Below are 22,224 nucleotides of genomic sequence, written 5' to 3' on the forward strand. Positions count from 1 at the left end.
ACAGTGCTATTTATGCTACTGCTATTTTTTTAAGTCTTCCGTTGAACAATTAATGATGAGTGAGCCTTCAAATCCATACATTAAAATTTTAAAAATAAAAACATGAATAAGATGTTATCTACATACATAGTATACATATTAGGAAAAATGTATCTATTCTCTTTTCATTATGTTGGTGCATTAATTATATGACAATGATGTATGAAAATTCAAATAATGTCAAAACATACAAACTTTAAATTTATGGCATATGCAATGTTCTTACACTAAATGCCTTAAGTGCAAAGAGTGATGATTCAACCAAAATGGAGGATGGGTCAGTAAATGTATCTTGGGATGCTACTTTACAATTAAAAGCTTTTGGCACAGAATATACAAAACTAAAATACATAAAAAGCTGAGTAATCCTGCTAATATTTACTATATAACTACTACAGCTGACATGTTAAAAAAAAAAAACTACTAAAACTCTTTTCAATCACTCACTGACAGTTACAAATTCAAGTAAAAATAATTATACTGGTCTATACAGAATAATGTTCCTCTTTTGTATTAGTCTCCAAAGAACAATGTAGAAAAATTCATGCTCCTATTCTTTTTATCTCACCCTTATAATGTTTATATATTTTGCATTCACCACTTTCATTATCATGCATATTTTCCTCTCTCTCACACATTCACTGTATTACCTGTCCTTGTCCCCCTGATTCATGTGTGCTTTTCCTTTCAAAAGTGTGCTCATGCTTTTTTTTTTTTTTACCTTTCACTCATATAATCACATTTCCTTTACTCAAAATCACTATGAACATACATTACTTTCTCTAAATATTCAAGATACTAACTATCATAATGTGTACTTGTAAGAGAGCATTGATTAAAGGATGTAGATCTGATACAAAGGAGTTGTCACAGTTGCTCTTTGCCAATGACATCTTTCTTTTAGAAGATTCTAAAGAGAAGTTACAAAAGCTGGTGGATGAATTTTGGAGGGTATGTAAAGGAAGACAGGTATATCTTGCTACTCCTGCTTACACTTAGGTGTAATATCGGCTGTTTCCCACCAAGGCAGGGTGACTCAAAAAGAAAGAAAAACCCAAAAAGAACGAAAAAACTTTTATCATCATTCAACACTTTCACCATCACTCATACATAATCACTGTCTTTGCAGAAGTGGCCAGGTACAACAGTTCAGATGTCCCTCCAAACTGCCAATATCCCAAACCCCTCCTTGAAAGTGCAGGCATTGTACTTCCCATTTCCAGGACTCAAGTCCAGCTAACCAGTTTCCCTGAATCCCTTCACAAAATATTACCGTGCTCACACTCCAACACCTCATCAGGTCCCAAAAACCACTTGTCTCCATTCACTCCTATCTAACACGCTCACACACGCTGGAAGTCAAAGCCCCTCACCTACAAAGCCCCCTTTACCCCCCGCCTGCCAACCTATTTGGGGCCAACCCCTACCCCGCCTTACTTCCCCGACAGATTTATACGCTCTCCAGGTCATTCTACTTTGTTCCATTCTCTCTAAATGACCAAACTATCTCAACAGTCCCTCTTCAGCCCTCTGATTATTACTTTTAGTAACTCCACAAATCCTCCTAATTTCCACAATACGAATTCTCTGCATAATATTTACACCACACATTGCCCTTAGACAGGACATCTCCACTGCCTCCTCGCTGCAGCATTTACAACCTGTGCTTCACACCCACATAAGAGTGTTGGTACCATTATACTCTCGTATATTTCCTTCTTTGCCTCCAAGGATAATATTTTTTGTCTCCACAGATACCTCAATGCACCACTCACTCTTTTTCCTTCATCAATTCTATGGTTAACCTCATCCTTCATAAACCCATCTGCTGACAAGCAAACTCCCAAATATCTGAAAGCATTCACTTGTTCTATACTCCCTCCCTCCAATGTGATATCCAATTTTTCTTTATCTAAATTGTTTGATACCCTCAGAAGACAGAGTACAGTTACTAAACATATAATTCAGAGGGCTGAGGAGGGGGTGTTAAGGTGGTCTGGAGACTGAGATGATGGATCGGAATAGGATGGCCATGTGGTTGTATATATTTGGGGTGAAAAGAAGGGGCAAGGATCATCCCAGGTGATGTTGGAGGGAAGGGGTAAAGGAGGTTTTGAGAGCTCAGGGCTTCAGCACCCAGCAAGCACGTGCAAGTGTTAGAGCGGAGTGAGTGGAGGCAAGTGGATTTTCATTGCCTGACATGCTTTTGGATTGTGAACAAGGTAATATTTATGAAGGACCTAAGGGAAACTGGTTAAAAGGAATTGATCCCTGGAGGTGGGAAGTATGGTGCTTGCACTCTGGCAGGGTGAGGATATTGCAGTTCATTTGGTCCATTGAAGTGATGGCAAGACAGCTATTGAATGACTGATGGTTAATGTTTATCTTTTTTGGAGGGTTCACCCTTATTAAGTGGAAGATGGTTGGTGATTTAAAAAAAAAATCGTATGCAGAAGATTCACTAATGTAACGGCAGTGTCAATAACTGCTTTAAACAGCAGCAACTCAAATCTACAGCTAAGCATGTCCCTCTTGCAAGCGATTTAACAAGGACAATCTCTGGCAAGAGAATTCATAGTGTGGAAATTAGGAGGTGTGGAGTTACAAAAAGTATTATTCAGAGGGCTGAAGAGGGGTTACTGAGGTGGTTTGGTCATTTAAAGAGGGTGGCACAAAATAGAGTGGAGGGGAGGAGGGGTAAGGGTCATCCTAGGAAAGGATGGAGAGAGGGAGTAAAAGAGGTTTAGTATGCCAGAGACCTGGACATGCAGCAGGCATGTGTGAGTGTGTTAGATAGGAGTGAATGGAGACTAATTGTTTTTGGGACCTGACGAGCTGTTGGAGTGTGAGCAGGGTAATGTTTTGTGAAGGGATTCAGGGAAACTGGCTAGCTGGACTTGAGTCCTGGAGGTGAGAAGTACCATGCCTGCACTTTAATGGGGTTTGAGATATTGGTTGTTTGGAGTGACATCTAAACTGTCATATCTGGACACCTCTGCAAAGACAGTGATTATGTATGAATGATGGTGAAAGTGTCTCTTTTTTGGGCCACCCTGCCATGGTGGGAGACGGCCGACATGTTGAAAAAAAAAAAAAATTCTCTGGCAATGCAAATAGTTTCACGATACTAAAATTGTACTTGGTAAAGTTTTGCTAAAGTGAAAGCCCTCAGACACTTTCCTGCTACCTAACAAACAAATTCTCAACACCATACCACTATGAAAGTGAATTACTTGAGAGTATACTAAAGTTTGCATAGCTGCAGGTAATTTTATATTCTTGTGATGAAAAATATAGCTGTGTAGATATATGCTCCATTTAGCTACATTACAAAATATTTAACATTGGGGAGGAAAAAACTTTATGTAATGTATGTGCCACATTAACAAAAAAGCTACAAGGCATTCATGGAGGGACAATGTTGCAATTTGACTCCCTTGGGTGACAAAATACATACATGCATTAGTGCTAACAGTGCATAACCAAAAATACAATGGTGTATTATAAAAGATAGTTACTGAATGCATTTAAAGTATTTATACATGCAAGTTTGGAGTACAATGCTAGAAAAAATATTATATGATTATATGAAAAAAAATAAAGCTGTTTACAAAATAATGCTTAAAAAAATTCAAGCTTGAATGTAGCAATAATGATCATCTCTAAGGTTCCCTGAGAGGATCCAAGCCTCATATGTTAGAGGCACAACAAGATATATGACTTAAGAAATCGTAATGACACGATTGCAAACAAACCATACCCCCGGCCGGGATTGAACCCGCGGTCATAGAGTCTCAAAACTCCAGCCCGTCGTGTTAGCCACTAGACCAGCTAGCCACAATAAGAAATATACCTAGTTGGATGAATCTTATTGTGGCTAGCTGGTCTAGTGGCTAACGCGACGGGCTGGAGTTTTGAGACTCTATGACCGCGGGTTCAATCCCGGCCGGGGGTATGGTTTAACAAGACATATAATAAAATCCAAAAGTAATTTTTTAATTACTTTACATTAAAACTTACCCTGTACATAGTTTGTATTTATTAAAAAATCTCAAGGTAAAAACACTATTTTTACAATATAAAATGTATTGCATTTTAATAAATATGCTTACAAATTTACTTCTATTATTATAAAAAATAAGCAATAAACCAAACAAGGTACTACTTTTAAATCAATTAGCAAAAGATAAAAAATAATTCAACATTCTGGCAGTGTATTTACAAATTAATTTAATAGCTACTCATGGAAATTGACAAGTACAATATCACATATGACAGTGGTTATTTGCTCATTACAAATTTTTCAGGAACATGCCTTATTATTTTTTCCAATGCATTTAATTTCCTCTCATCATTTAAGCTCCAGTTGTAGCACATGTGCTGAACTCTAATTATCTAGCAAAACTGGCAACTACAAACTATGAATACAATTTAATAGGAATTACCTGTATAACTGGCACCACTTAATTTTCAATAGAGATCCATGGGGATTACTGGTATTTATGGTACTACATGCCTTACCATCTCACTTCAAAACTCAATAATTAATTATATTGCAATGTAAATCTAAGCTTTGTTAAAATGTTTCATGCTAATGGCAGTCTTCTAAAGATCTGGAGCTATATAGTTGAGGAACTTTATAGCTACTTCATATCCTAAGAAACAGGCAGCATTGGCAGGGAAGGCTCGAATCATCACTGGTGCAGCTCCTTTGAAGAGTGCTCGAGGACCCTCTGTGCGCATAATGTCAACAAACACACTGCGGATTCCATTTGGATAGGTGCCTTCAGGAGCTGGATGTAAAACAGACAGGAATGTGAAAACATTAATCACATATGCAGTACTGATCTTATTCATATGGAAAATACTGTACAGAGAAAGAAACCCAAATTTTATACAGCCTCTCCTCACTTAACGACGGAGCTCCATTCCTAATACCGTGTTGGTAAACAAATTCCTCATTAAACAAGAAGCATACTATAATGGTAGTGGGTTTATGTCAACCATCTTTGATATCGCTTTAATGTCACCCTTCAACCATTTATAATGTTTTTAGTATATTTTTAAATGTTTATAGTGTACTGTATACTGTAATAACAGAATAGAGGAAATCAGCTCTAATATACATTATAAAGGCATACATTCTGGTCAGAGAGCCTATCTTAAGTCCTAGTCATTGATAAATGAGTATGATGCTAAATGAGGAAAGGCTGTTCATATCTTGAAGACCACATAAATGCAGTAAAGAAAAACTCATAACCTATACTGTAATACTCTAGCAAACTTTCAAACAGCCCTCAGATATATGGATGGTGAGATGCTAAAAACTAGTACATAATATATTTTAGATAAAAAATGGAAATGCATTGGTGATATGTCCCTACTCTCCTAAGAAAAAAATAGAAACAGTCAAAAGACATTCAATAAAATAGATCTGTGGCCTAAGAAATACAAACTGAAAAGAGAGTGCAACCAGATAATACTGATAATGCCCTGGTTGAAAAGAGAGGAAAAGAGGAATTAAACAAGTTTCAGGATTTGAAAAATGCTTTAACTTGGGAGATCACTTGGCTCTTAGCAATTAAAAACAAATACAGCACAAAAAAAATATAAAGAAGTCAAAATAACCATATTTAATTAATATTATGAAACAATTAGCAAAATTAGATAAAAAAAAAAAAGTCTTTTGCCATACTTAACAGGGAGGCCACGAGAAGTCAATTGTAAATTTAGAAAAAACTACAGTGATGGAGTGAATGATGGTGAAAGTTTTTCTTTTTCGGGCCACCCTGCCTTGGTGGGAATCGGCCGGTGTGATAATAAAAAAAAAAAAAAAATAAAAGGACACAGTCTGGCAGACTGGAGAAATCGTATAAAATACCAACATGATGGAAAGAGACACAAATGCAGTGTAATGAGATCCTTTATGATGGAATATAAGTATACTTTTCCTTCTATAACTACAAATAGGTAAACATAGGTACAAAAGTTTGTGGGAATAGGAGTATGGATGCAGGAGGGAAGGAGTAACTGGTGGAATGACAATGTAAAGTGGGAAGTAAGGGAGAAAAAAGTTGACATATAAAAGGTTTTTAAAGACATAAAAAGGGCAAACAGTCAGAATTGGAAGACGTCAAGAGAGTGAACAGTAGGAGGAATAGATTCGCCTTCCTTCTTTCTCGCTGAACAGAGTAATGCAGTACAAATACTTACCAGTCTGCAGTCTGCTCTTGAGAACATCAGGCCCAATAGCCACAAGCCAGTTAAACATGCCAGCAAATCCACCAGCAACAATGGTTCGCATGGGGCTCAGCTCTCCTTCTTTACCCTCAGGCGCCAGAGCTCTCTTGAGCCACTCGTATGTCATGAAATACATTCCAGATGCTGGTACATCTGTAATGGTTTTAGTTAAAAAGATCTGTATAATACAGCACATAAATGACATTTTATGGTTATGGAATCAGTTAACTAGGAGTGTTAAAAATAATAAATGTCAATGAAGGGCATACAATATTTTGAGAAAATAATCTTCATTTTGTAGGTTCTCCTACCTTATAAAAATAGTAATTAAAATACAATAATTAATAAATCTTGAAAAAAATGATCCAACCAATTTTTTAAATTTATTAACTACGCTCTTAATTCCATTTTCTGTACTCTGCTTCACATTTTGCAGCACATACAATAACAGGCTACTTGTTTATTCCATCCTATGTACAGCAGATGAAGAGGGACTAAGCTAATCAGCTCTATATATATACAGTGGAACCTTGGTACTCGAACTTAATTCGTTCCAGAAGGCTGTTCGAGTGCTGATCTGTTTGAGTATCAAACAAATTTTTACCTGAAGGAATACGTAAATTTGATTAATCCGTTTCAGACCCCCAAAAATACACTTACAGCGACTTTGTGGTGTATTTTTGTTTGGTATTTATGATTGTATTCTAGTTTTCTTGGTCTCATTTGATAGAATGAAAGATATATTACAGAAACAGAGATGATCTTGAATGGTTTACAGACTAAAAGTACCTTGAAATTGAGCTCAAAATAGCAGAAATGTTTGATTTTTGCTGATGTTCAAGAGTAAACAAATCACGTCAACTGGTGGGTCTAATATGCTTTCACAAATGCGCTGATATTATTTATACCATTTTTTCAATAATGCAATAGTCTGCATAACAGTAAATCTTCTATTTTTTGTGTGAATAAAAATTCAAAATGGAAAGCAAATGTAATATAAGAGGGGCATGAAGTGGGAGGAGCTATAGGAGAGAGAGAGAGAGGAAGAGGCCAGCAGAAGGAGCATTCAGTATACGATGAGTTGTCTTGATAGCCGGATACTAGTAGTGGCGTGAATACAATGTTGCGTTATTATGCTAATACCAGTAATATATAAAGGTTATCTATCTATCATATTTATTCCAACTTGATATCAGAAACACAATAGATAATCTAGAAGAACAATAAAGATGCCGAAGTTAATAAGAGGCATATTATATGGAGAGGCGGGGGCAGTATTTACATCAGGGCAAACACACACTAACCAATTTTCTTTTTGGTTGACTGTTATTACTAATCTTCTTAGGCCCCATGGTGACTTATTTATACAATATAAAAAACACCCAAAAATACGAAGAAACATGAAATAGTTTACAGTGAAGTTCAGCAGAGTTTTGGACTGAGTGACAACTGCGGGGAGACTGACTCACATGTTCTGGCAGGTCGTGTTTGTTTGGTCGAGTGCCGAGCAAACGGTCGACTACCGAGTGATGTTTTTTTACCGAACAAAGCGTTCAAGTACCAAATCGTTCGAATATGGAGCTGTTTGAGTACCGAGGTTCCACTATACATGTATAGAGATTTTTATCCTTCATTGTTACACCAACTTTGCATATTTATTCTAACACACCAATCTTCAAATCATAATTCAAGACTTACTAAATATGCTGTTTAACACCTGCTATCCTAACAATGCATTTTCTTCCTTTAAAACAAATTTTCATTTTATTATTTTTTTAATACTGTACATCTTATATCCACAATTACTTATCAATTTTTATACAAACACTAATACCTTTTCAATAGCCTTTTATCTTGTACTTTTTATTATATATATTCTTTTTTTTGAGTTATAATAAATGACTTTCAGTGGTTGGGGCCCACAGAGGCCTTATTTTGGAATATGTCATACTTATCCGTATCTATTACTAGCCTCTGACAGGCCCTGGTATGGTCTAGTACAGTACAGTACTTCAAGAGGAAGTTTTTGGTTATGGGAACAAGGATGACCCCCACCTTGGAATCATCCCACTAGCACCCTGAATGGAGGGGGCAGCTGTTTGAAAGAGGTAAAATCTGGGTATAAACCAGAGATGGGAGCCCAGGAAATGTGAGAGGAAAAACTTTGTACACAGAAACAGTACATAAGAGGATCTCCTTACTCAACCACAGGCAAAATCAGTATCAGAGTACACAGCACAAGGCATCCAGATCAGATTTCATTTCTTTCAGAAATCTGCAACCATAATACTGTAATTCTGTCAGTTCTTTCAGAATGGGCTAGTCCACCTACCTCCCTCCTTTTTTTTATCAATTTGAAATAATTTAACCCTTTTATACTACATACAGCAGGCACATCCTGATTCATTAACCCTTTGACTGTCGCAAGCCCCTTTCTGAAACTGTCATTCTATGTCGAAAAAATTTTTGGAAAAAAAAAAAAAAAAAAATTTTCTCATGAAATGATAGGAGAATCTTTTCCCGATGGTAATGACACCAAAAGTACTAAATTTGGTCGAAAACTCACGGAATTATGCTCCCACAAAGTTAGCAGTCTCGGCGACATACATGCATCGGTGATTTCGCCTACTTTGAACCTTAATTTTGGCCAATTCCGTTGTTCCAGTTGACCAAACTCATAGCTATTTCTTTAGAACTCCATTTTTTTCTATCAACTGAGTACAAGAAACTGCCCATTTGCCGATTTGAACTACTCAATAAAGTAGTCAGAAATTGGCAATTTGGCCAATTTCATGCAAATTAAAGGATGCCAATTTCAAAATAAGGTCCAGAATAAACAATGTAGACATTCTTGGCACTAAAATAGCATATCCTCTGTTTATTAGTCACGTCTCTAGGCCCCTCTTATATTACTATTGCTTTCTCTTTTGATTTTTTATTCATACAAAAAATAGAAGATTTAATGTTATGCAGACTACTGCATTATTGTAAAAATGGAATAAATAATATCAGTGCATTAGTGAAAGAAAATTAGACTCCCCAGTTGATGTGTATTGGACGTGTGGTGTGATTTACTTACTCTTGAACATCGGTAAAAATCGAACATTTCCGCTAATTTGAGCTCAATTTCAAGGTCGTTTTCATCGTGAAACTACTCAAAATCATCTCTATTTCTGTAATATGCCTTCCATTCTGAAAACGAGAATACAACCATAAACACTATACGAAAATACACCTCAAAGTCGGCATTTTAATCCAAAAAAAAAGTCAAGAGTTTTTTTTTCTCATGCACTGCGTACTGCAGGATTTTTTTTTATATGGTGCACACTGACCACACAGACACAGACCCATTCTCTCACATGTGGGCCTACCAGCTTTCTCCTGCTTGATTTAAAGCCGCTAGAATTATTGAGTATTTATACGTCCGAAACACTGGCTCGTATGACATATATATACGACCAAAACAGTCAAAGGGTTAAGTAAAACCATGTTTCAATAATTGAAGTTACATCTACATGTTATGCACATGCAAGAAATCTTAGTTCATTTATCATGTTCCTAGTACTGCAACTCTTAGTATATAGTAACAGATTTTGAAAAAGCATTTGTTCTTGATGAACACACAAGCCAGCATAAATGGCTCAAGAAATATTTCAACAAATGTTTAAAAATTATTTTTTTTTCTGGAGAGAAGGAATATTTCAGTTAAATACAATTGTCTGAGATGACTAATATGATTGCTTGCTTACTATATTATAATATAATGATGCACTAAACCCACATGATCATACAGTGCATGGGAACAGGAAGTAGCTAGGCCTGATCCAAAGAAAGGGAGGACAGAAAGTATGGGTATGCATTTTAGAATTCTGTCAATACTTTTCTTGGCCAAGTTCTAATAATGTGCAATGTGCACATCTCCAACCACAGTATGAAGGCATATTTGATGTGCACAGTATTTCATTAAGCCTCAATTACGGAAGACTAAAAATAATGCCTACAAATGATTCAAAAGTTAAAATACACAATACCTCGTAAAAGAGTGGCGCAGGTGCCTTTATATATACTTCGAATTCCACCCTCTTTGTACAGCACCTTCATTACATCAATGGGACCTTTATACACCTTTGGACCCGAACTGGATGCTTGAACCTGAAAAATACAAAAAAAAAAAAAATAGGTTGCAAGGAAGGAAATTTTGTAACAGGTACACATGCATTGTGAAAATCTGCTACTGTCTTCACCGTTGATGAGTAACTCAATAAATTTTGGTCAAGTTTATTTACTATCAACCTGGTTGAATGTGGCAGACACAAATTTACATTCCTTGATAGTAGATTTTCCTTCAAATCATGAACTATCCTTACTTCAACAATGTCAACCTGCTTGACTGTGCTCAAAGTTAAACCCGAGATTTGAATATGTGTTTTCAGGCCAGGAAACAATGTTAGAATGCTTTCAACTGCATGCATCAGTAGCAACCATCTAGTATTACTGTATCCTAGTACTGTTTAAAAACTCAGTTCTAATGAAAATAATAGTGATGCAAACCAACAGGTACTACCAGCATACAAAGTCAAACATATGTTGCAGCACAGCCACAGCTTCACAACTGAAAAGACACAACTATGATTCAGATGTATCTCTTCTTCGCCACAATCATGCTTATGCCACACAGGTATAAGCACAATATTGCATCATACTAGTCAACAGACTGCCTAATACCAGTCAGTTTGTACCCTGGCATTCATTGATCTCATCCCTGCTATGTATGCTCAACTTTTCAGACAAGCATAACCCCAAGAGGAACAATATGTTATACAAGATTAGATATGTTTTTTATGTATGTACCTAAAAAATAAGTTTACAAAGTTCTTTTATTCCTTCTGGAACCATGCAATTGCAGTCTCTGATCTCACTCAAAGGCAATATATTCCAAGCAAAAAAATATGCTTAGGTACCAAACATTTGAAGATGTCAGGAAATTACTGTGAATCTCCAGTGCTATGGTCATAAAAATTATGTAAAATATTGTAAGAGACAGTGTGCAACCCAACCCAATGCTGCCATTATTATAGGTCACTGGCTTTCAACTCTGTCTTCACATCTCAATAAGTATTTAACTGATTTTGTTCATTTTTTTTATTACCACCACAAGAATGAGCTTTTTTTTTTAATTTGTGAGACAAAAGGGGCTTTCATGTCTTTTTTCAGTGGGGAAGGAGGAGGGGACATAAAGGGTTAAGGATAAAAATTCAATTTTATTTTTCTATCTACCAGATGCATTAGCATGTTGCATAGTGAATATTCATATTACATGTGGCTGGCTACCAAGCATCACATACCCCTTGCCAGGAAAATAATTGAGGTTTGATTACAAGAACTTTCAAAATACTTTGCTGTAAAAGCTACACATCAGTAACAATACTCTTCTAGGTAACTGTGCTTTGTCTTGTTAAAAATAAACAGCTGTGTAGGTATCTTTTTATAAACAAGCAAGATATCCAAACTGGAAAATCTATAATATTTATATAGAATCATTAAAGAATTTGATCTACTGGAATTGCCTTAAAACACTCAAGCTGTACCCTCTGGAAGAGAAAACAAATGTATCTCATTATCTGTACATGGAGTGAATATCAAAATGGTATACAATACCGACAGGTTAGTAGGCAAGACACATAGGCAACAGTTAGGCAACTTTATTCCTAAACGTTTTGCCTACACAGTAGGCTTCTTCAGTCGAGTACAGACAATAGGCAGAAACGGTAGAGATGTGAAGACGATGTAATCAATCCATCACCCTTGAAGTCTGATTATCAAATGGTGTACAATACCGACAAGTTGGTAGATAAGACACATAGGCAACATTTAGGGAACTTTATCCCGAAACGTTTCGCCTACACAGTAGGCTTCTTCATTCAAGTACAGAAAAGTTGATAGAAGCAGAAGATACTTGAAGACGATGTAATCAGTCCATCACCCTTGAAGTTTTGAGGTGGTCAGTCCCTCAGTCTGGAGAAGAGTATTGTTCCATAGTCTGAAACAATATTGTTTCAGACTATGGAACAATACTCTTCTCCAGACTGAGGGACTGGCCACCTCAAAACTTCAAGGGTGATGGACTGATTACATCGTCTTCAAGTATCTTCTGCTTCTTGACTGAAGAAGCCTACTGTGTAGGCGAAATGTTTCGGAATAAAGTTGCCAAAATGTTGCCTATGTGTCTTATCTACCAACCCTTGAAGTCGTAGATTTGAGGTTGCCAGTCCCTCAGCCTGGAGAAGAGTTCTGTTCCATAGTCTGGAACTATCTGAAGATCAAGTGACAGTGGTGCATAGTAGTAGTAGTAGTAGTAGAAAATGTAGCCACTGAGAGGTCACGTTCCTCTCAGATCAAACAATTCTCACTTGAAAAAGTTGTCCAAGGTGTTTTCTCTTCTGTACCAAGATGCCATTGTATTGCAGTGTCTGACAGAGTGAATATCAAAATGGTAAACAATACCGACAGGTTGGTAGGTAAGACACAGGCAACAGTTAAGCAACTTTATTCCAAAACATTTTGCCTACACAGTAGTCAATTCCTTAATTAAGAAGCTAAAAATAATACTGTAGCAAGAGTTTAGGTAAGTGTGAGATTACACTTAATTAGAAGTAAGGGTGCCTAGAGCCCAATTGCAAAAGTGTGGTAAACATCCAGCAATCCAAAATTATTCAACCTTCTGCCAATAGGCCTATGAAATATTGCTGCAATGAAGGAAGATATCTACCAGAGGGACCTAAATGGGTTCATAAAAGCAGTGTCTGATTAGCAAGGTTGTGATGGTTATACAGCCTTGCTAGTAACAATAGCCTAACTGAGAAGGCAGTCACTTGGAAATTATTTTTTACTCTATTCATAAAAAAGTGCTAAGCTCAAGTGGAACATGCAGCACTAAAACCTGGAAGGCCTCTTTCCAGGCTTGAGTGCAATTGCAGAAAACATTGTAAAACCAGCCACACATAATTGGCCCTCACCTGCAACAGGCACTTGACTCTTTCTCCAGGTGTCATGATAGCTGTGGTGAACACTCCTGACAGCATGCCAGCATTGAAGAGTTGAACTGCTGTTAGCTTTTGGTCAGGTGTTTTCTGTTGTAACTTTTTGCCAATTCCAAAACCCAAGAAGCACACTGCAAACATTGGTGTAACCCCCACCAATGGAGCAGCCATACCTAGCAATGTTCAAAGAACTTCATGAAATGGTGAAATATAACTAGTGATATGCAACAATTAAGACAATATGATAAAGTAGCATAACTTTTTTGGCAAAAAATAAAGCAACACATCATAGAGATCAGAGAAGCTCATAATACTGTACTGTATATAGCAGATCAACTTACTTTCATCCACATAAATAAAGGCATAATGATTTCTTTATTAATTTAAATTTTAAATGCCCTAGTAATATTCAAAATTTTCTCAAAACACTTTCTACATAATGTTACAATAATTCAGATACATTTTTCTAATTAATTTTTCTATAGCAGGATAACATTTTTATTTCAATGTTCTCTCACTGCCCAAGCACAAAATCTCTACATATATATTATGTTCCTTCAGTTAACCCTTAAACTGTCCAAACGTAGGTCTATGTTTGCTCACGTAGCGCTCTGAACGTAGATCTACGTTTTTTTTTAATTCTTTCTTATGGAGAAAATCAAGGGCGGAGCGCTACGCATGCAAACATAGATCTACGTTTGGACAGTCAGAGGGTTAAACAATCTATTATGAAGCATTTCTCATGCTCTTCTACTGAAAATATGAGAAATAGTGAGAAAACTTGAGGTTGACTACTATTATTCCACAACGATCTTGCTCTACTGTTGCAGGTTGGTGAGCCCACCATACACTATTCAAGAGCCCATTATGGATATGATCCTGCAAATGACAAAAGTTGTAATTATAGTATGGTTTTGTGGGGATTTTTTTTTTTTTTTTGGGCGGGGGGGGGGAGAATGATGCAATCTTTGAGGCAAACAATATTCTCTGTCTCATTCCACCATTTTCAAAAACATCATTCACATGACAACAGTAGCCTTTGTTTAAAATATTTCATAGACAGAGCAGGATTTATATTTACATCTTATTTTGTCACTTATTTGCCATGTTTGTCTACAAATCACACACACACTAACTTTTGTGTGAAGGTGTCCCTAAGAACTTCATACTGTAGCCTTTGCTTTCTACAGTATTAATTGCAGACACTGTGTGCTGTAAGTATAAATGAGAGCCTCTGTAGAGCTGAGGTGTTAACAGTGGCTACAATTACTGTATATTCTTGCCAGTATCTCTTTTTATGCTAATACTTTCAGTATCTGTAATTGAAGCTCAATCATGCACTTGTAACTGGACTTTCAATCTCACATTCTGGTAGCTATATAGCTTCTTCTATTTTCAATGGTTTTCTACTGATCCATCACAGAAGATAAATAGAATCATAGTAACTACTGATAAGAGTTTACAGTTACAAAACTGTGGTACTGATGTGGTAAACTCATTTAATGAGGTCCTGTCTCTCATTATAATCATATTATTAACTAAATCATCACAAATTTTATGAATAATGGCATACAGTATTAAAGTTTTAAGAGCAAGAGCACTTCAAGGTTAATCTAATCATTCTAATGCATACCTCTTCACAAACAACTCAGTACTGTATATCTATAGCTTCACATCTTATAGGCATGTATGTATTATTATACAGAAGCACAGTAATGAATTCCTGTCCCAGCAGGCATACAATTTAGTTTTTGTGAAGAGGTCTGTACTAATGAATATTAGTTTGGCTATCACTTACTGCAAATATTTGGATGAAGTAATGTAACCTCAATAAAATGAAAATACTCTAACCCTCTGACTGCCGGTGTCGTATACATGTACATATATACATCTTACGAGCCAGTGTTTTTGACGAATTAATACACCAAGATTCTAGTGGCTTCAAATCAAGTGAGAGAAAGCTGGTAGGCCCACATGTGAGAGAATGGGGTCTGTGTGGTCAGTGTGTGCAGTATAAAAAAATCCTGCAGAATGCAGTGCATGAGAAAAAAAAAAACTCCGACCGTGTTTTGGGATTAAAATGCTGACTTTGAGGTATATTTTCGTATGGCATTTATGGTTGTATTCTCGTTTTCTTGGTCTCATTTGATAGAATGGAGGATATATTACAGAAATAGAGATGATTTTGATTGGTTTCACGATGAAAAGGACCTTGAAATTGAGCTCAAAGTAGTGGAATTGTTAGATTTTTGCTGATGTTCAAGAGTAAACAAATGACGTCACCGTCCAATACGTGTCCAACTGCCCAGTCTAATACGCAATCATGAATGGGCTGACATTATTTATACAATTATTACAATAATGCAGTAGCCTGCATAACAGTAAATCTTCTATTTTTTGTGTGAATAAAAATTCAAAATAGAAAGCAAGAGTAATATAAGAGGGGCCTGGAGACATGACTGATGAACAGAGAAAATGTTATTTTAGTGCCAAGAATATCTGCTTTGTTTATTCTGGACCCTATTTTGAAATTGGCATCTTTTTTATTTTTGTGTGAAATTTGCCAAACTGCCAATTTCTGACCACTTTACTGGGTAGTTGAAATCGGTAAATGGGTGGTTTCTTGTACTGAATTGATAGAACAAATGGAGCTCTTGAGTTGGTTGACTGTAACAATGGAATTGGCTGAAAATAGGGCTCAAAGTGGGCGAAATCATTGATGCATATATATCGCCAAGATCGCTAACTTCATAAATTTTCCATCAAATTTCATACATTTGGTGTCATTATCATAGGGAAAAGATTCTCTATCATTTCATAAGAAATTTTTTTTTTTTTTTTCAAATATTTTGTGACACAGAGACACTTCAGGATTTGGGGTCTCAACAGTCAAAGGGTTAATAAACAAATGTGAGTATCAGTTGCTCATAATAATCTTTAGGAAGAAATACATTTTTATCTGATATTATTGTAAGTCTGTACACTATACAATATAAAAATTTTTCTCTCACTGGATAAGGCATAAGGCATTGGGACGGGCAGCAGACGAGGGCAGTCACTGGTAGGCGGGATTCCCCAGTGGAAGTAGGTCCTTCCCAAAGAGATGGGTTAGTTGCAGCAGCCGTGAAGAAGGTCTTGTAGATGTCCTCTGAACCAAGATTCCATGATGTTGCAGTGTCTGACAAGTTGTGCAAGAAAGGTATAAAATACCGACAATATGAAAGTTAAGACACATGTGCAACATCTGGATATCTTTATTGTAGTAGACGTTTCGCCATCCAGTGGCTTTATCAATACAGATTCTAGGACATAATAGGAAGACAGTAGAACTATATACAAAAGATGAGGTAATCAGTCCCTCGGCCTTGGAGTTAGTGTTCACAGCATCGTGGTGGAGGAGAGTCTGGAGCAAAGGCAAGAAGACTGGCGCTTTTTATAGGCGTCTGGGACGGGCAGCAGACGAGGGCAGTCACTGGTAGGCGGGATTCCCCAGTGGAAGTAGGTCCTTCCCAAAGAGATGGGTTAGTTGCAGCAGCCGTGAAGAAGGTCTTGTAGATGTTTGAACCAAGATTCCTTCTTTGGGAAGGACCTACTTCCACTGGGGAATCCCGCCTCCCATTCACTGACGCCTATAAAAAGCGCCAGTCTTCTTGCCTTTGCTCCAGACTCTCCTCCACCACGATGCTGTGAACACTAACTCCAAGGCCGAGGGACTGATTACCTCATCTTTTGTATATAGTTCTACTGTCTTCCTATTATGTCCTAGAATCTGTATTGATAAAGCCACTGGATGGCGAAACGTCTACTACAATAAAGATATCCAGATGTTGCACATGTGTCTTAACTTTCATATTGTCGGTATTTTATACCTTTCTTGCACAACTTGTCAGACACTGCAACATCATGGAATCTTGGTTCAGAGGACATCTACAAGACCTTCTTCACGGCTGCTGCAACTAACCCATCTCTTTGGGAAGGACCTACTTCCACTGGGGAATCCCGCCTCCCATTCACTGACGCCTATAAAAAGCGCCAGTCTTCTTGCCTTTGCTCCAGACTCTCCTCCACCACGATGCTGTGAAACATACAGCCACGGGCTCTGTCTTTTTCATGGATTATCACAGTTTTCTTACATGATAGAAGCATAAACCTGTGCAAGTGAAATTATAAAGTACTGTACATTTCTACAGTGCTGGAAAATCAGCTGGCAAATAACAGGAATCTTTGTGCCAATAATAAGGAAAAAAGTTGTCCAGATTCCGAGAGGAGACAAGTGTGCCATTTGTAAATAAATAAATAACATAAAATAACTTTTGTGGGAGAAGAAAGAAAGCTGCCCTGAAAATAGAGTATAATATATAGTGCAATATTGTAAAAGATAGTGATACAGTAGTGTATAGCTAAGATACCTCAATATATGTGGAGAAATTTAGAGGGAAGTTTTTTGCCTAGTGGTTTGAACTGGTGATGTAAACAGTGTAAAAAGTTGCCAGCAATTGCAATATTCTGCTACACAAGTCAATATGTTTAAAAATTTCCTACATTCTGCTAAGCTACCCTACATATAATCCAGTGATACAATAGAGTACTGTACAAATTTTTGGAAATACGAAAATCTAGGAGTTTAACAATAAGATATTATGGGGTCACCGGTGGAACTTATGGAAATAAGAGGAGTAGAATTATGAAACTGTAACAGTGTAGAGTTGGCAGAGATTGAAATATAACTTTCTACCCCAGTCACCTTAGCTAATCAGTGACACAATAAAAACAAAATTAGTGTGGTGTAGTTAGGAATAAAGTGAGGAAAATTAAAACACAGTGAAATACAGGAAGGACCATCTCAGGCTGTTCGTCATCAGGAGGAGCTGCCAGAGGTCACTGGTTTCTCCAACACACAAGTTATACTTTGTGTATCAAACTGAACACATATTACTCTGTTAAATAAATAAAAATGTGATCCACTGACTGGATTCGTTCAAAAAAATAAGTGAACAATGACCAGATTCAAAAGCTGACAGAGTTTCTAACACCCAAATGGATTCGTTGAAAAATAAGTGATTCTCTGACTGGATTCATAAGATGACGGGGTTTTTAGGCACCCTGATCAAACACCCAAACAACAGTTACTGCCAGCAGCAGTAACATTATTCCACACACATACACATACAAATAGAAACAGATACACATACAAATAGATAGATCTACACTTTAAGGAGGTTAGTACCATATACAGTATAGCAACCAAAAACTACATCATGAAACTCTGTGTAGTCTGCATGCAGCAACAAACAGGCTTCTGCATGGATTACGTGCAACTTCTGCGGGAAATGGTCCCATGCATTTTGTGCAGACATTAAATCTGGGAAGTGTTTTTGGGCATGCCCAAATGAGAACCAACTGTGGGAAAAAAAAATCACATTGGTATTAAAAGACAGAAACATCAAAACCACCTTAATAGAAAACCTGACAGCATTCTATAACAAATGGGAAAATAAAAAGACTGGGCCAGATGGTGTTATCACTCCTGGTGCAGATGTTGTCCTGGCAGACAGTACTTGTAAGAATACAGAAATAAAAGTTGGTGGCCCAGAGGAAGACAGGAGCTCTAGTGCTGGGGCAACAGGTATAGACAAGGACATGCAAACCCCAAAGTTGCAAACTAGCAATACCACTGGAGACGGTAAACAAGGGGATGCCCCAAGAAATAGTGAAGATAAAATACCAGAAAATAATGGTGAAGGCACCATTGTTAGTACAAGTGCTGAAGAGAGTAAGGAGACAGAAAAACATGCACCAGTAGGGAATCCAGCCACGAAAAACCAAAGCAAACAGAAATCAAACCTATGTCTTAGGTATCTGCAGGCATGGAATATCTGGAAAAACAGATGGGACATGCAACTTTGACCATCCCAGAAAATGTCGTGCCCATATGACAACAGGAGAATACAACCTTTTTTCCTGTAAGTTTTTCCACCCTGAAATGTGTCACTCTTCAGTTCAGGAAAGACAGTGCTATAACTTATATTGTCAGGCACACCACCTAAAGGGAACAAGATGATACAGAACATCCAGACCATGGGAAAACCTGGATAACCACAACCACTCCAGAGAGGTTTTTAGAGCCAGTTAGGAAAAAAAGCTGGCAGGAAATGACAGAAATCGTACACCAACTCAGATCACTTCTGGAGCGGAATCACAGTCAATAGCCTCCACTCCAAAACAACAGATATTAGTGCCAAGAAAAAAGAGACCCCCTACACACCATCAATACAACGACATTTATCTTTGCAGATATACAGGGTCTAAAGCCATCAACGAATAACAAAATGCCTTTCATCCGTGGACTGCTTACAGAGTCAAACACAATGTTCGCAGTTTTCACAGAGACCCACATATAGGTTCACTCTGACAATGAAATATGGATCCCGGGTTATACCTATACAGATGTGACAGAGTGAACAGGCAAAAGGGGAGGGGGGAGGGGTTTGCCTGTACGTCACAGAGTCAATGATATGCTCGGAACTACTAAACATCTTAAATGATATTGTTGATGTTTTGGCAGTAAAGATCAAGAACCAAAACCTGGTCATTGTGGTTGTATACAAGCCTCCAGATGCAACTTCCCAACAATTCCAGAAGTAGCTTTTGAAAATATACCACTGTCTGGAAAATCTTCCAGCTCCTGCCCCTAAGACATCTAAAATGGAGGAATGTAGCAAATAATGCTGTAGCAGAGATAACCCCATGAAGTAGCTCAGATGAAAACTTGCACACACAAACGAGCTTTTAAATTTTCTGCACCAAATTCACCTTAAACCAGCAAATAATAAAGCCAACAAGATTGGAGAATACACTGGACCTCATCTTCACTAACAATGATGATCTAATATGAAACATTACTATATCAAAAACAATATACTTAGATCACAAAATAATAGAGGTTCAACACGTATGCGTGGGGCCCCTGACCAACAAAATGTGATCAGTCACGAGCGAGCCCTCACCAATTTCAACTTCAATAACAAAAACATACAGAGGAACCAAGTCAACCAGATCCTAAATGATATAAACTGGGAAGATATCCTAAGCAACACAGATCCAAACCTATGACTAGAAAAAATTAACTCTGTGGCACTCGAGGTATGCTCAAGGCATATTCCTTTAAGGAAAAGGAAGAGAAGATGTAAACTAGAAAGAGAGGCGCATCCTATACAGGTGAAGGTGAAGAATAACAGAGCGGCTAAAAGAGCCCAATATATTTGTAATACGAAGGAAGGCACTGGTCAGAGAAATAGCAAACATCAAACTTAAGCTAAAGGAATCTTACAGGAGTCAAGAAATGTGGGAAGAACTAAAAGCCATAAGTGAAATTGAAAGAAACCCAAAATATTTCTTTTCATATGCCAAATCTAAGTTTAAAACAACATTCAGTATTGGGCCCCTACTTATACAAGATGAGTCCTACACAGATGACAGCAAGGAAATGAGCGAGTTACTCAAGTCCCAATATGACTCAGTTTTTAGGAATCAAAGGCCTGAACAAATTTTTTATGAGTCAGATTCAGAATTTGGGGAATTCAAACCTATCTGATATTATCCTAATGCCAAATGGCTTCAAAAAAGGCAATAAATGACATGCCCATGCACTCTGCCCCAGGCCCAGACTCATGGAACTCTGTGGAACTGCAAGAAACCCCTATCATGTGCTTTTAACATTCTATGGAGAGGGAGCATGGATGCAGGGGTCATCCCACAGCTGCTAAAAACAACAGACATAGCCCCACGCCATGAAGGAGGCAGTAAAGCAATAGCAAAGAACTACAGACTGATAGCACTAACATCCCATATCATCAAAATCTTTGAAAGGTTTCTAAGAAGCAAGATCGCCACTCATCTAGATACCCATCATTTATACAACCCAGGGCAACATGGGTTTAGAGCAGGTTGCTCCTGCCTGTCCCAACTACTAGACCACTCTGACAAGGTCCTGGATGCTCTAAAAGACAAACAAAATGCAAAAGCCTTTGACAAGTGTGACCATGGTGTAATAGTGCACAAAATGCATGATAAAGGAATAACAGGAAAAGCTGGTAGATGGATCTATAATTTCCTAACAAATAAAACACAAAGAGTACTAGTAAACAGAGTAAAGACTGAGGCAACTACTGTGAAAAGCTCTGTTCCACAAGGCACAGTACTCACTCCCATCCTGTTCCTCATCCTCATATCTGGCATAGACAAGGATGTAAGCCACAGCACCATGTCTTCCTTTGCAGATGACACCCAAATGTGCATGACAGTGTCCTCCATTGAAGACACTGCAAGACTCCAGGCAGACATCAACCAAATTTTTAAATGGGCCACAAAAAACAATACAAATTTCAATGATGAGAAATTTCAATTACTCCAATATGGAAAACGTGAGGAAATTAAAACTATATCAGAGTATAAAACAAATTCCAACCACACAATAGAGCAAAAAACTAATGTAAAAGACCTGGGAGTGATAATGTCAGAGGATCTCACTTTCACAGAGCACAACACTATCAATCGCATCTGCTAGAAAAATGACAGGATGGATAATGAGAACCTGGAATATTGCAGCACACTAACAGCACCCTTCAAGGGATGTGAAATTGCTGACCTAGAAAATGTACAGAGAACCTTCATGGCACACATAAGTATGATAAAACACCTAAATTACTGGGAACATTTGAAGTTCCTTGACCTGTACTCTCTGGAATGCAGGTGGGAGTGATACTAGTGATTAGTACCAAATCTGCACATGAAAATCACTCCCTATGAAAGCAAAAGACTCTGCAGAAAATGCAACATCCCCCTTAATGAAAAGCAGGGGTGCCACTAGCATGATAAGAGACAACACATTAAGTGTCAGGGGCCC

The 22,224-nt window shown here is 37.4% G+C and overlaps 1 protein-coding gene across 2 annotated transcripts in view; it reads right to left on the minus strand.

Moving 5' to 3' along the window:
- Nucleotides 1-3,970: 3,970 nt before the first annotated feature.
- Nucleotides 3,971-22,224, minus strand: part of colt (carnitine/acylcarnitine carrier protein colt, mitochondrial) — a 42,611-nt gene continuing 24,357 nt past the window's right edge. Inside the window, exons 3-6 of one of the 2 annotated variants that reach the window (XM_053770803.2) lie at nucleotides 13,296-13,492; nucleotides 10,311-10,431; nucleotides 6,253-6,432; nucleotides 3,971-4,832 (exon numbers count right to left, since the gene is read on the minus strand). In XM_053770803.2, the coding sequence (XP_053626778.1) occupies nucleotides 4,645-4,832; nucleotides 6,253-6,432; nucleotides 10,311-10,431; nucleotides 13,296-13,492 (686 nt within the window). In that variant the 3' untranslated portion in view covers nucleotides 3,971-4,644. The remainder of the gene's footprint in view (nucleotides 4,833-6,252; nucleotides 6,433-10,310; nucleotides 10,432-13,295; nucleotides 13,493-22,224) is intronic. The other variant, XM_053770802.2, reaches the window with a different exon arrangement.

This window comes from Cherax quadricarinatus, chromosome 4 (assembly GCF_038502225.1).
Source record: "Cherax quadricarinatus isolate ZL_2023a chromosome 4, ASM3850222v1, whole genome shotgun sequence".
Taxonomy (NCBI): domain Eukaryota; kingdom Metazoa; phylum Arthropoda; class Malacostraca; order Decapoda; family Parastacidae; genus Cherax; species Cherax quadricarinatus.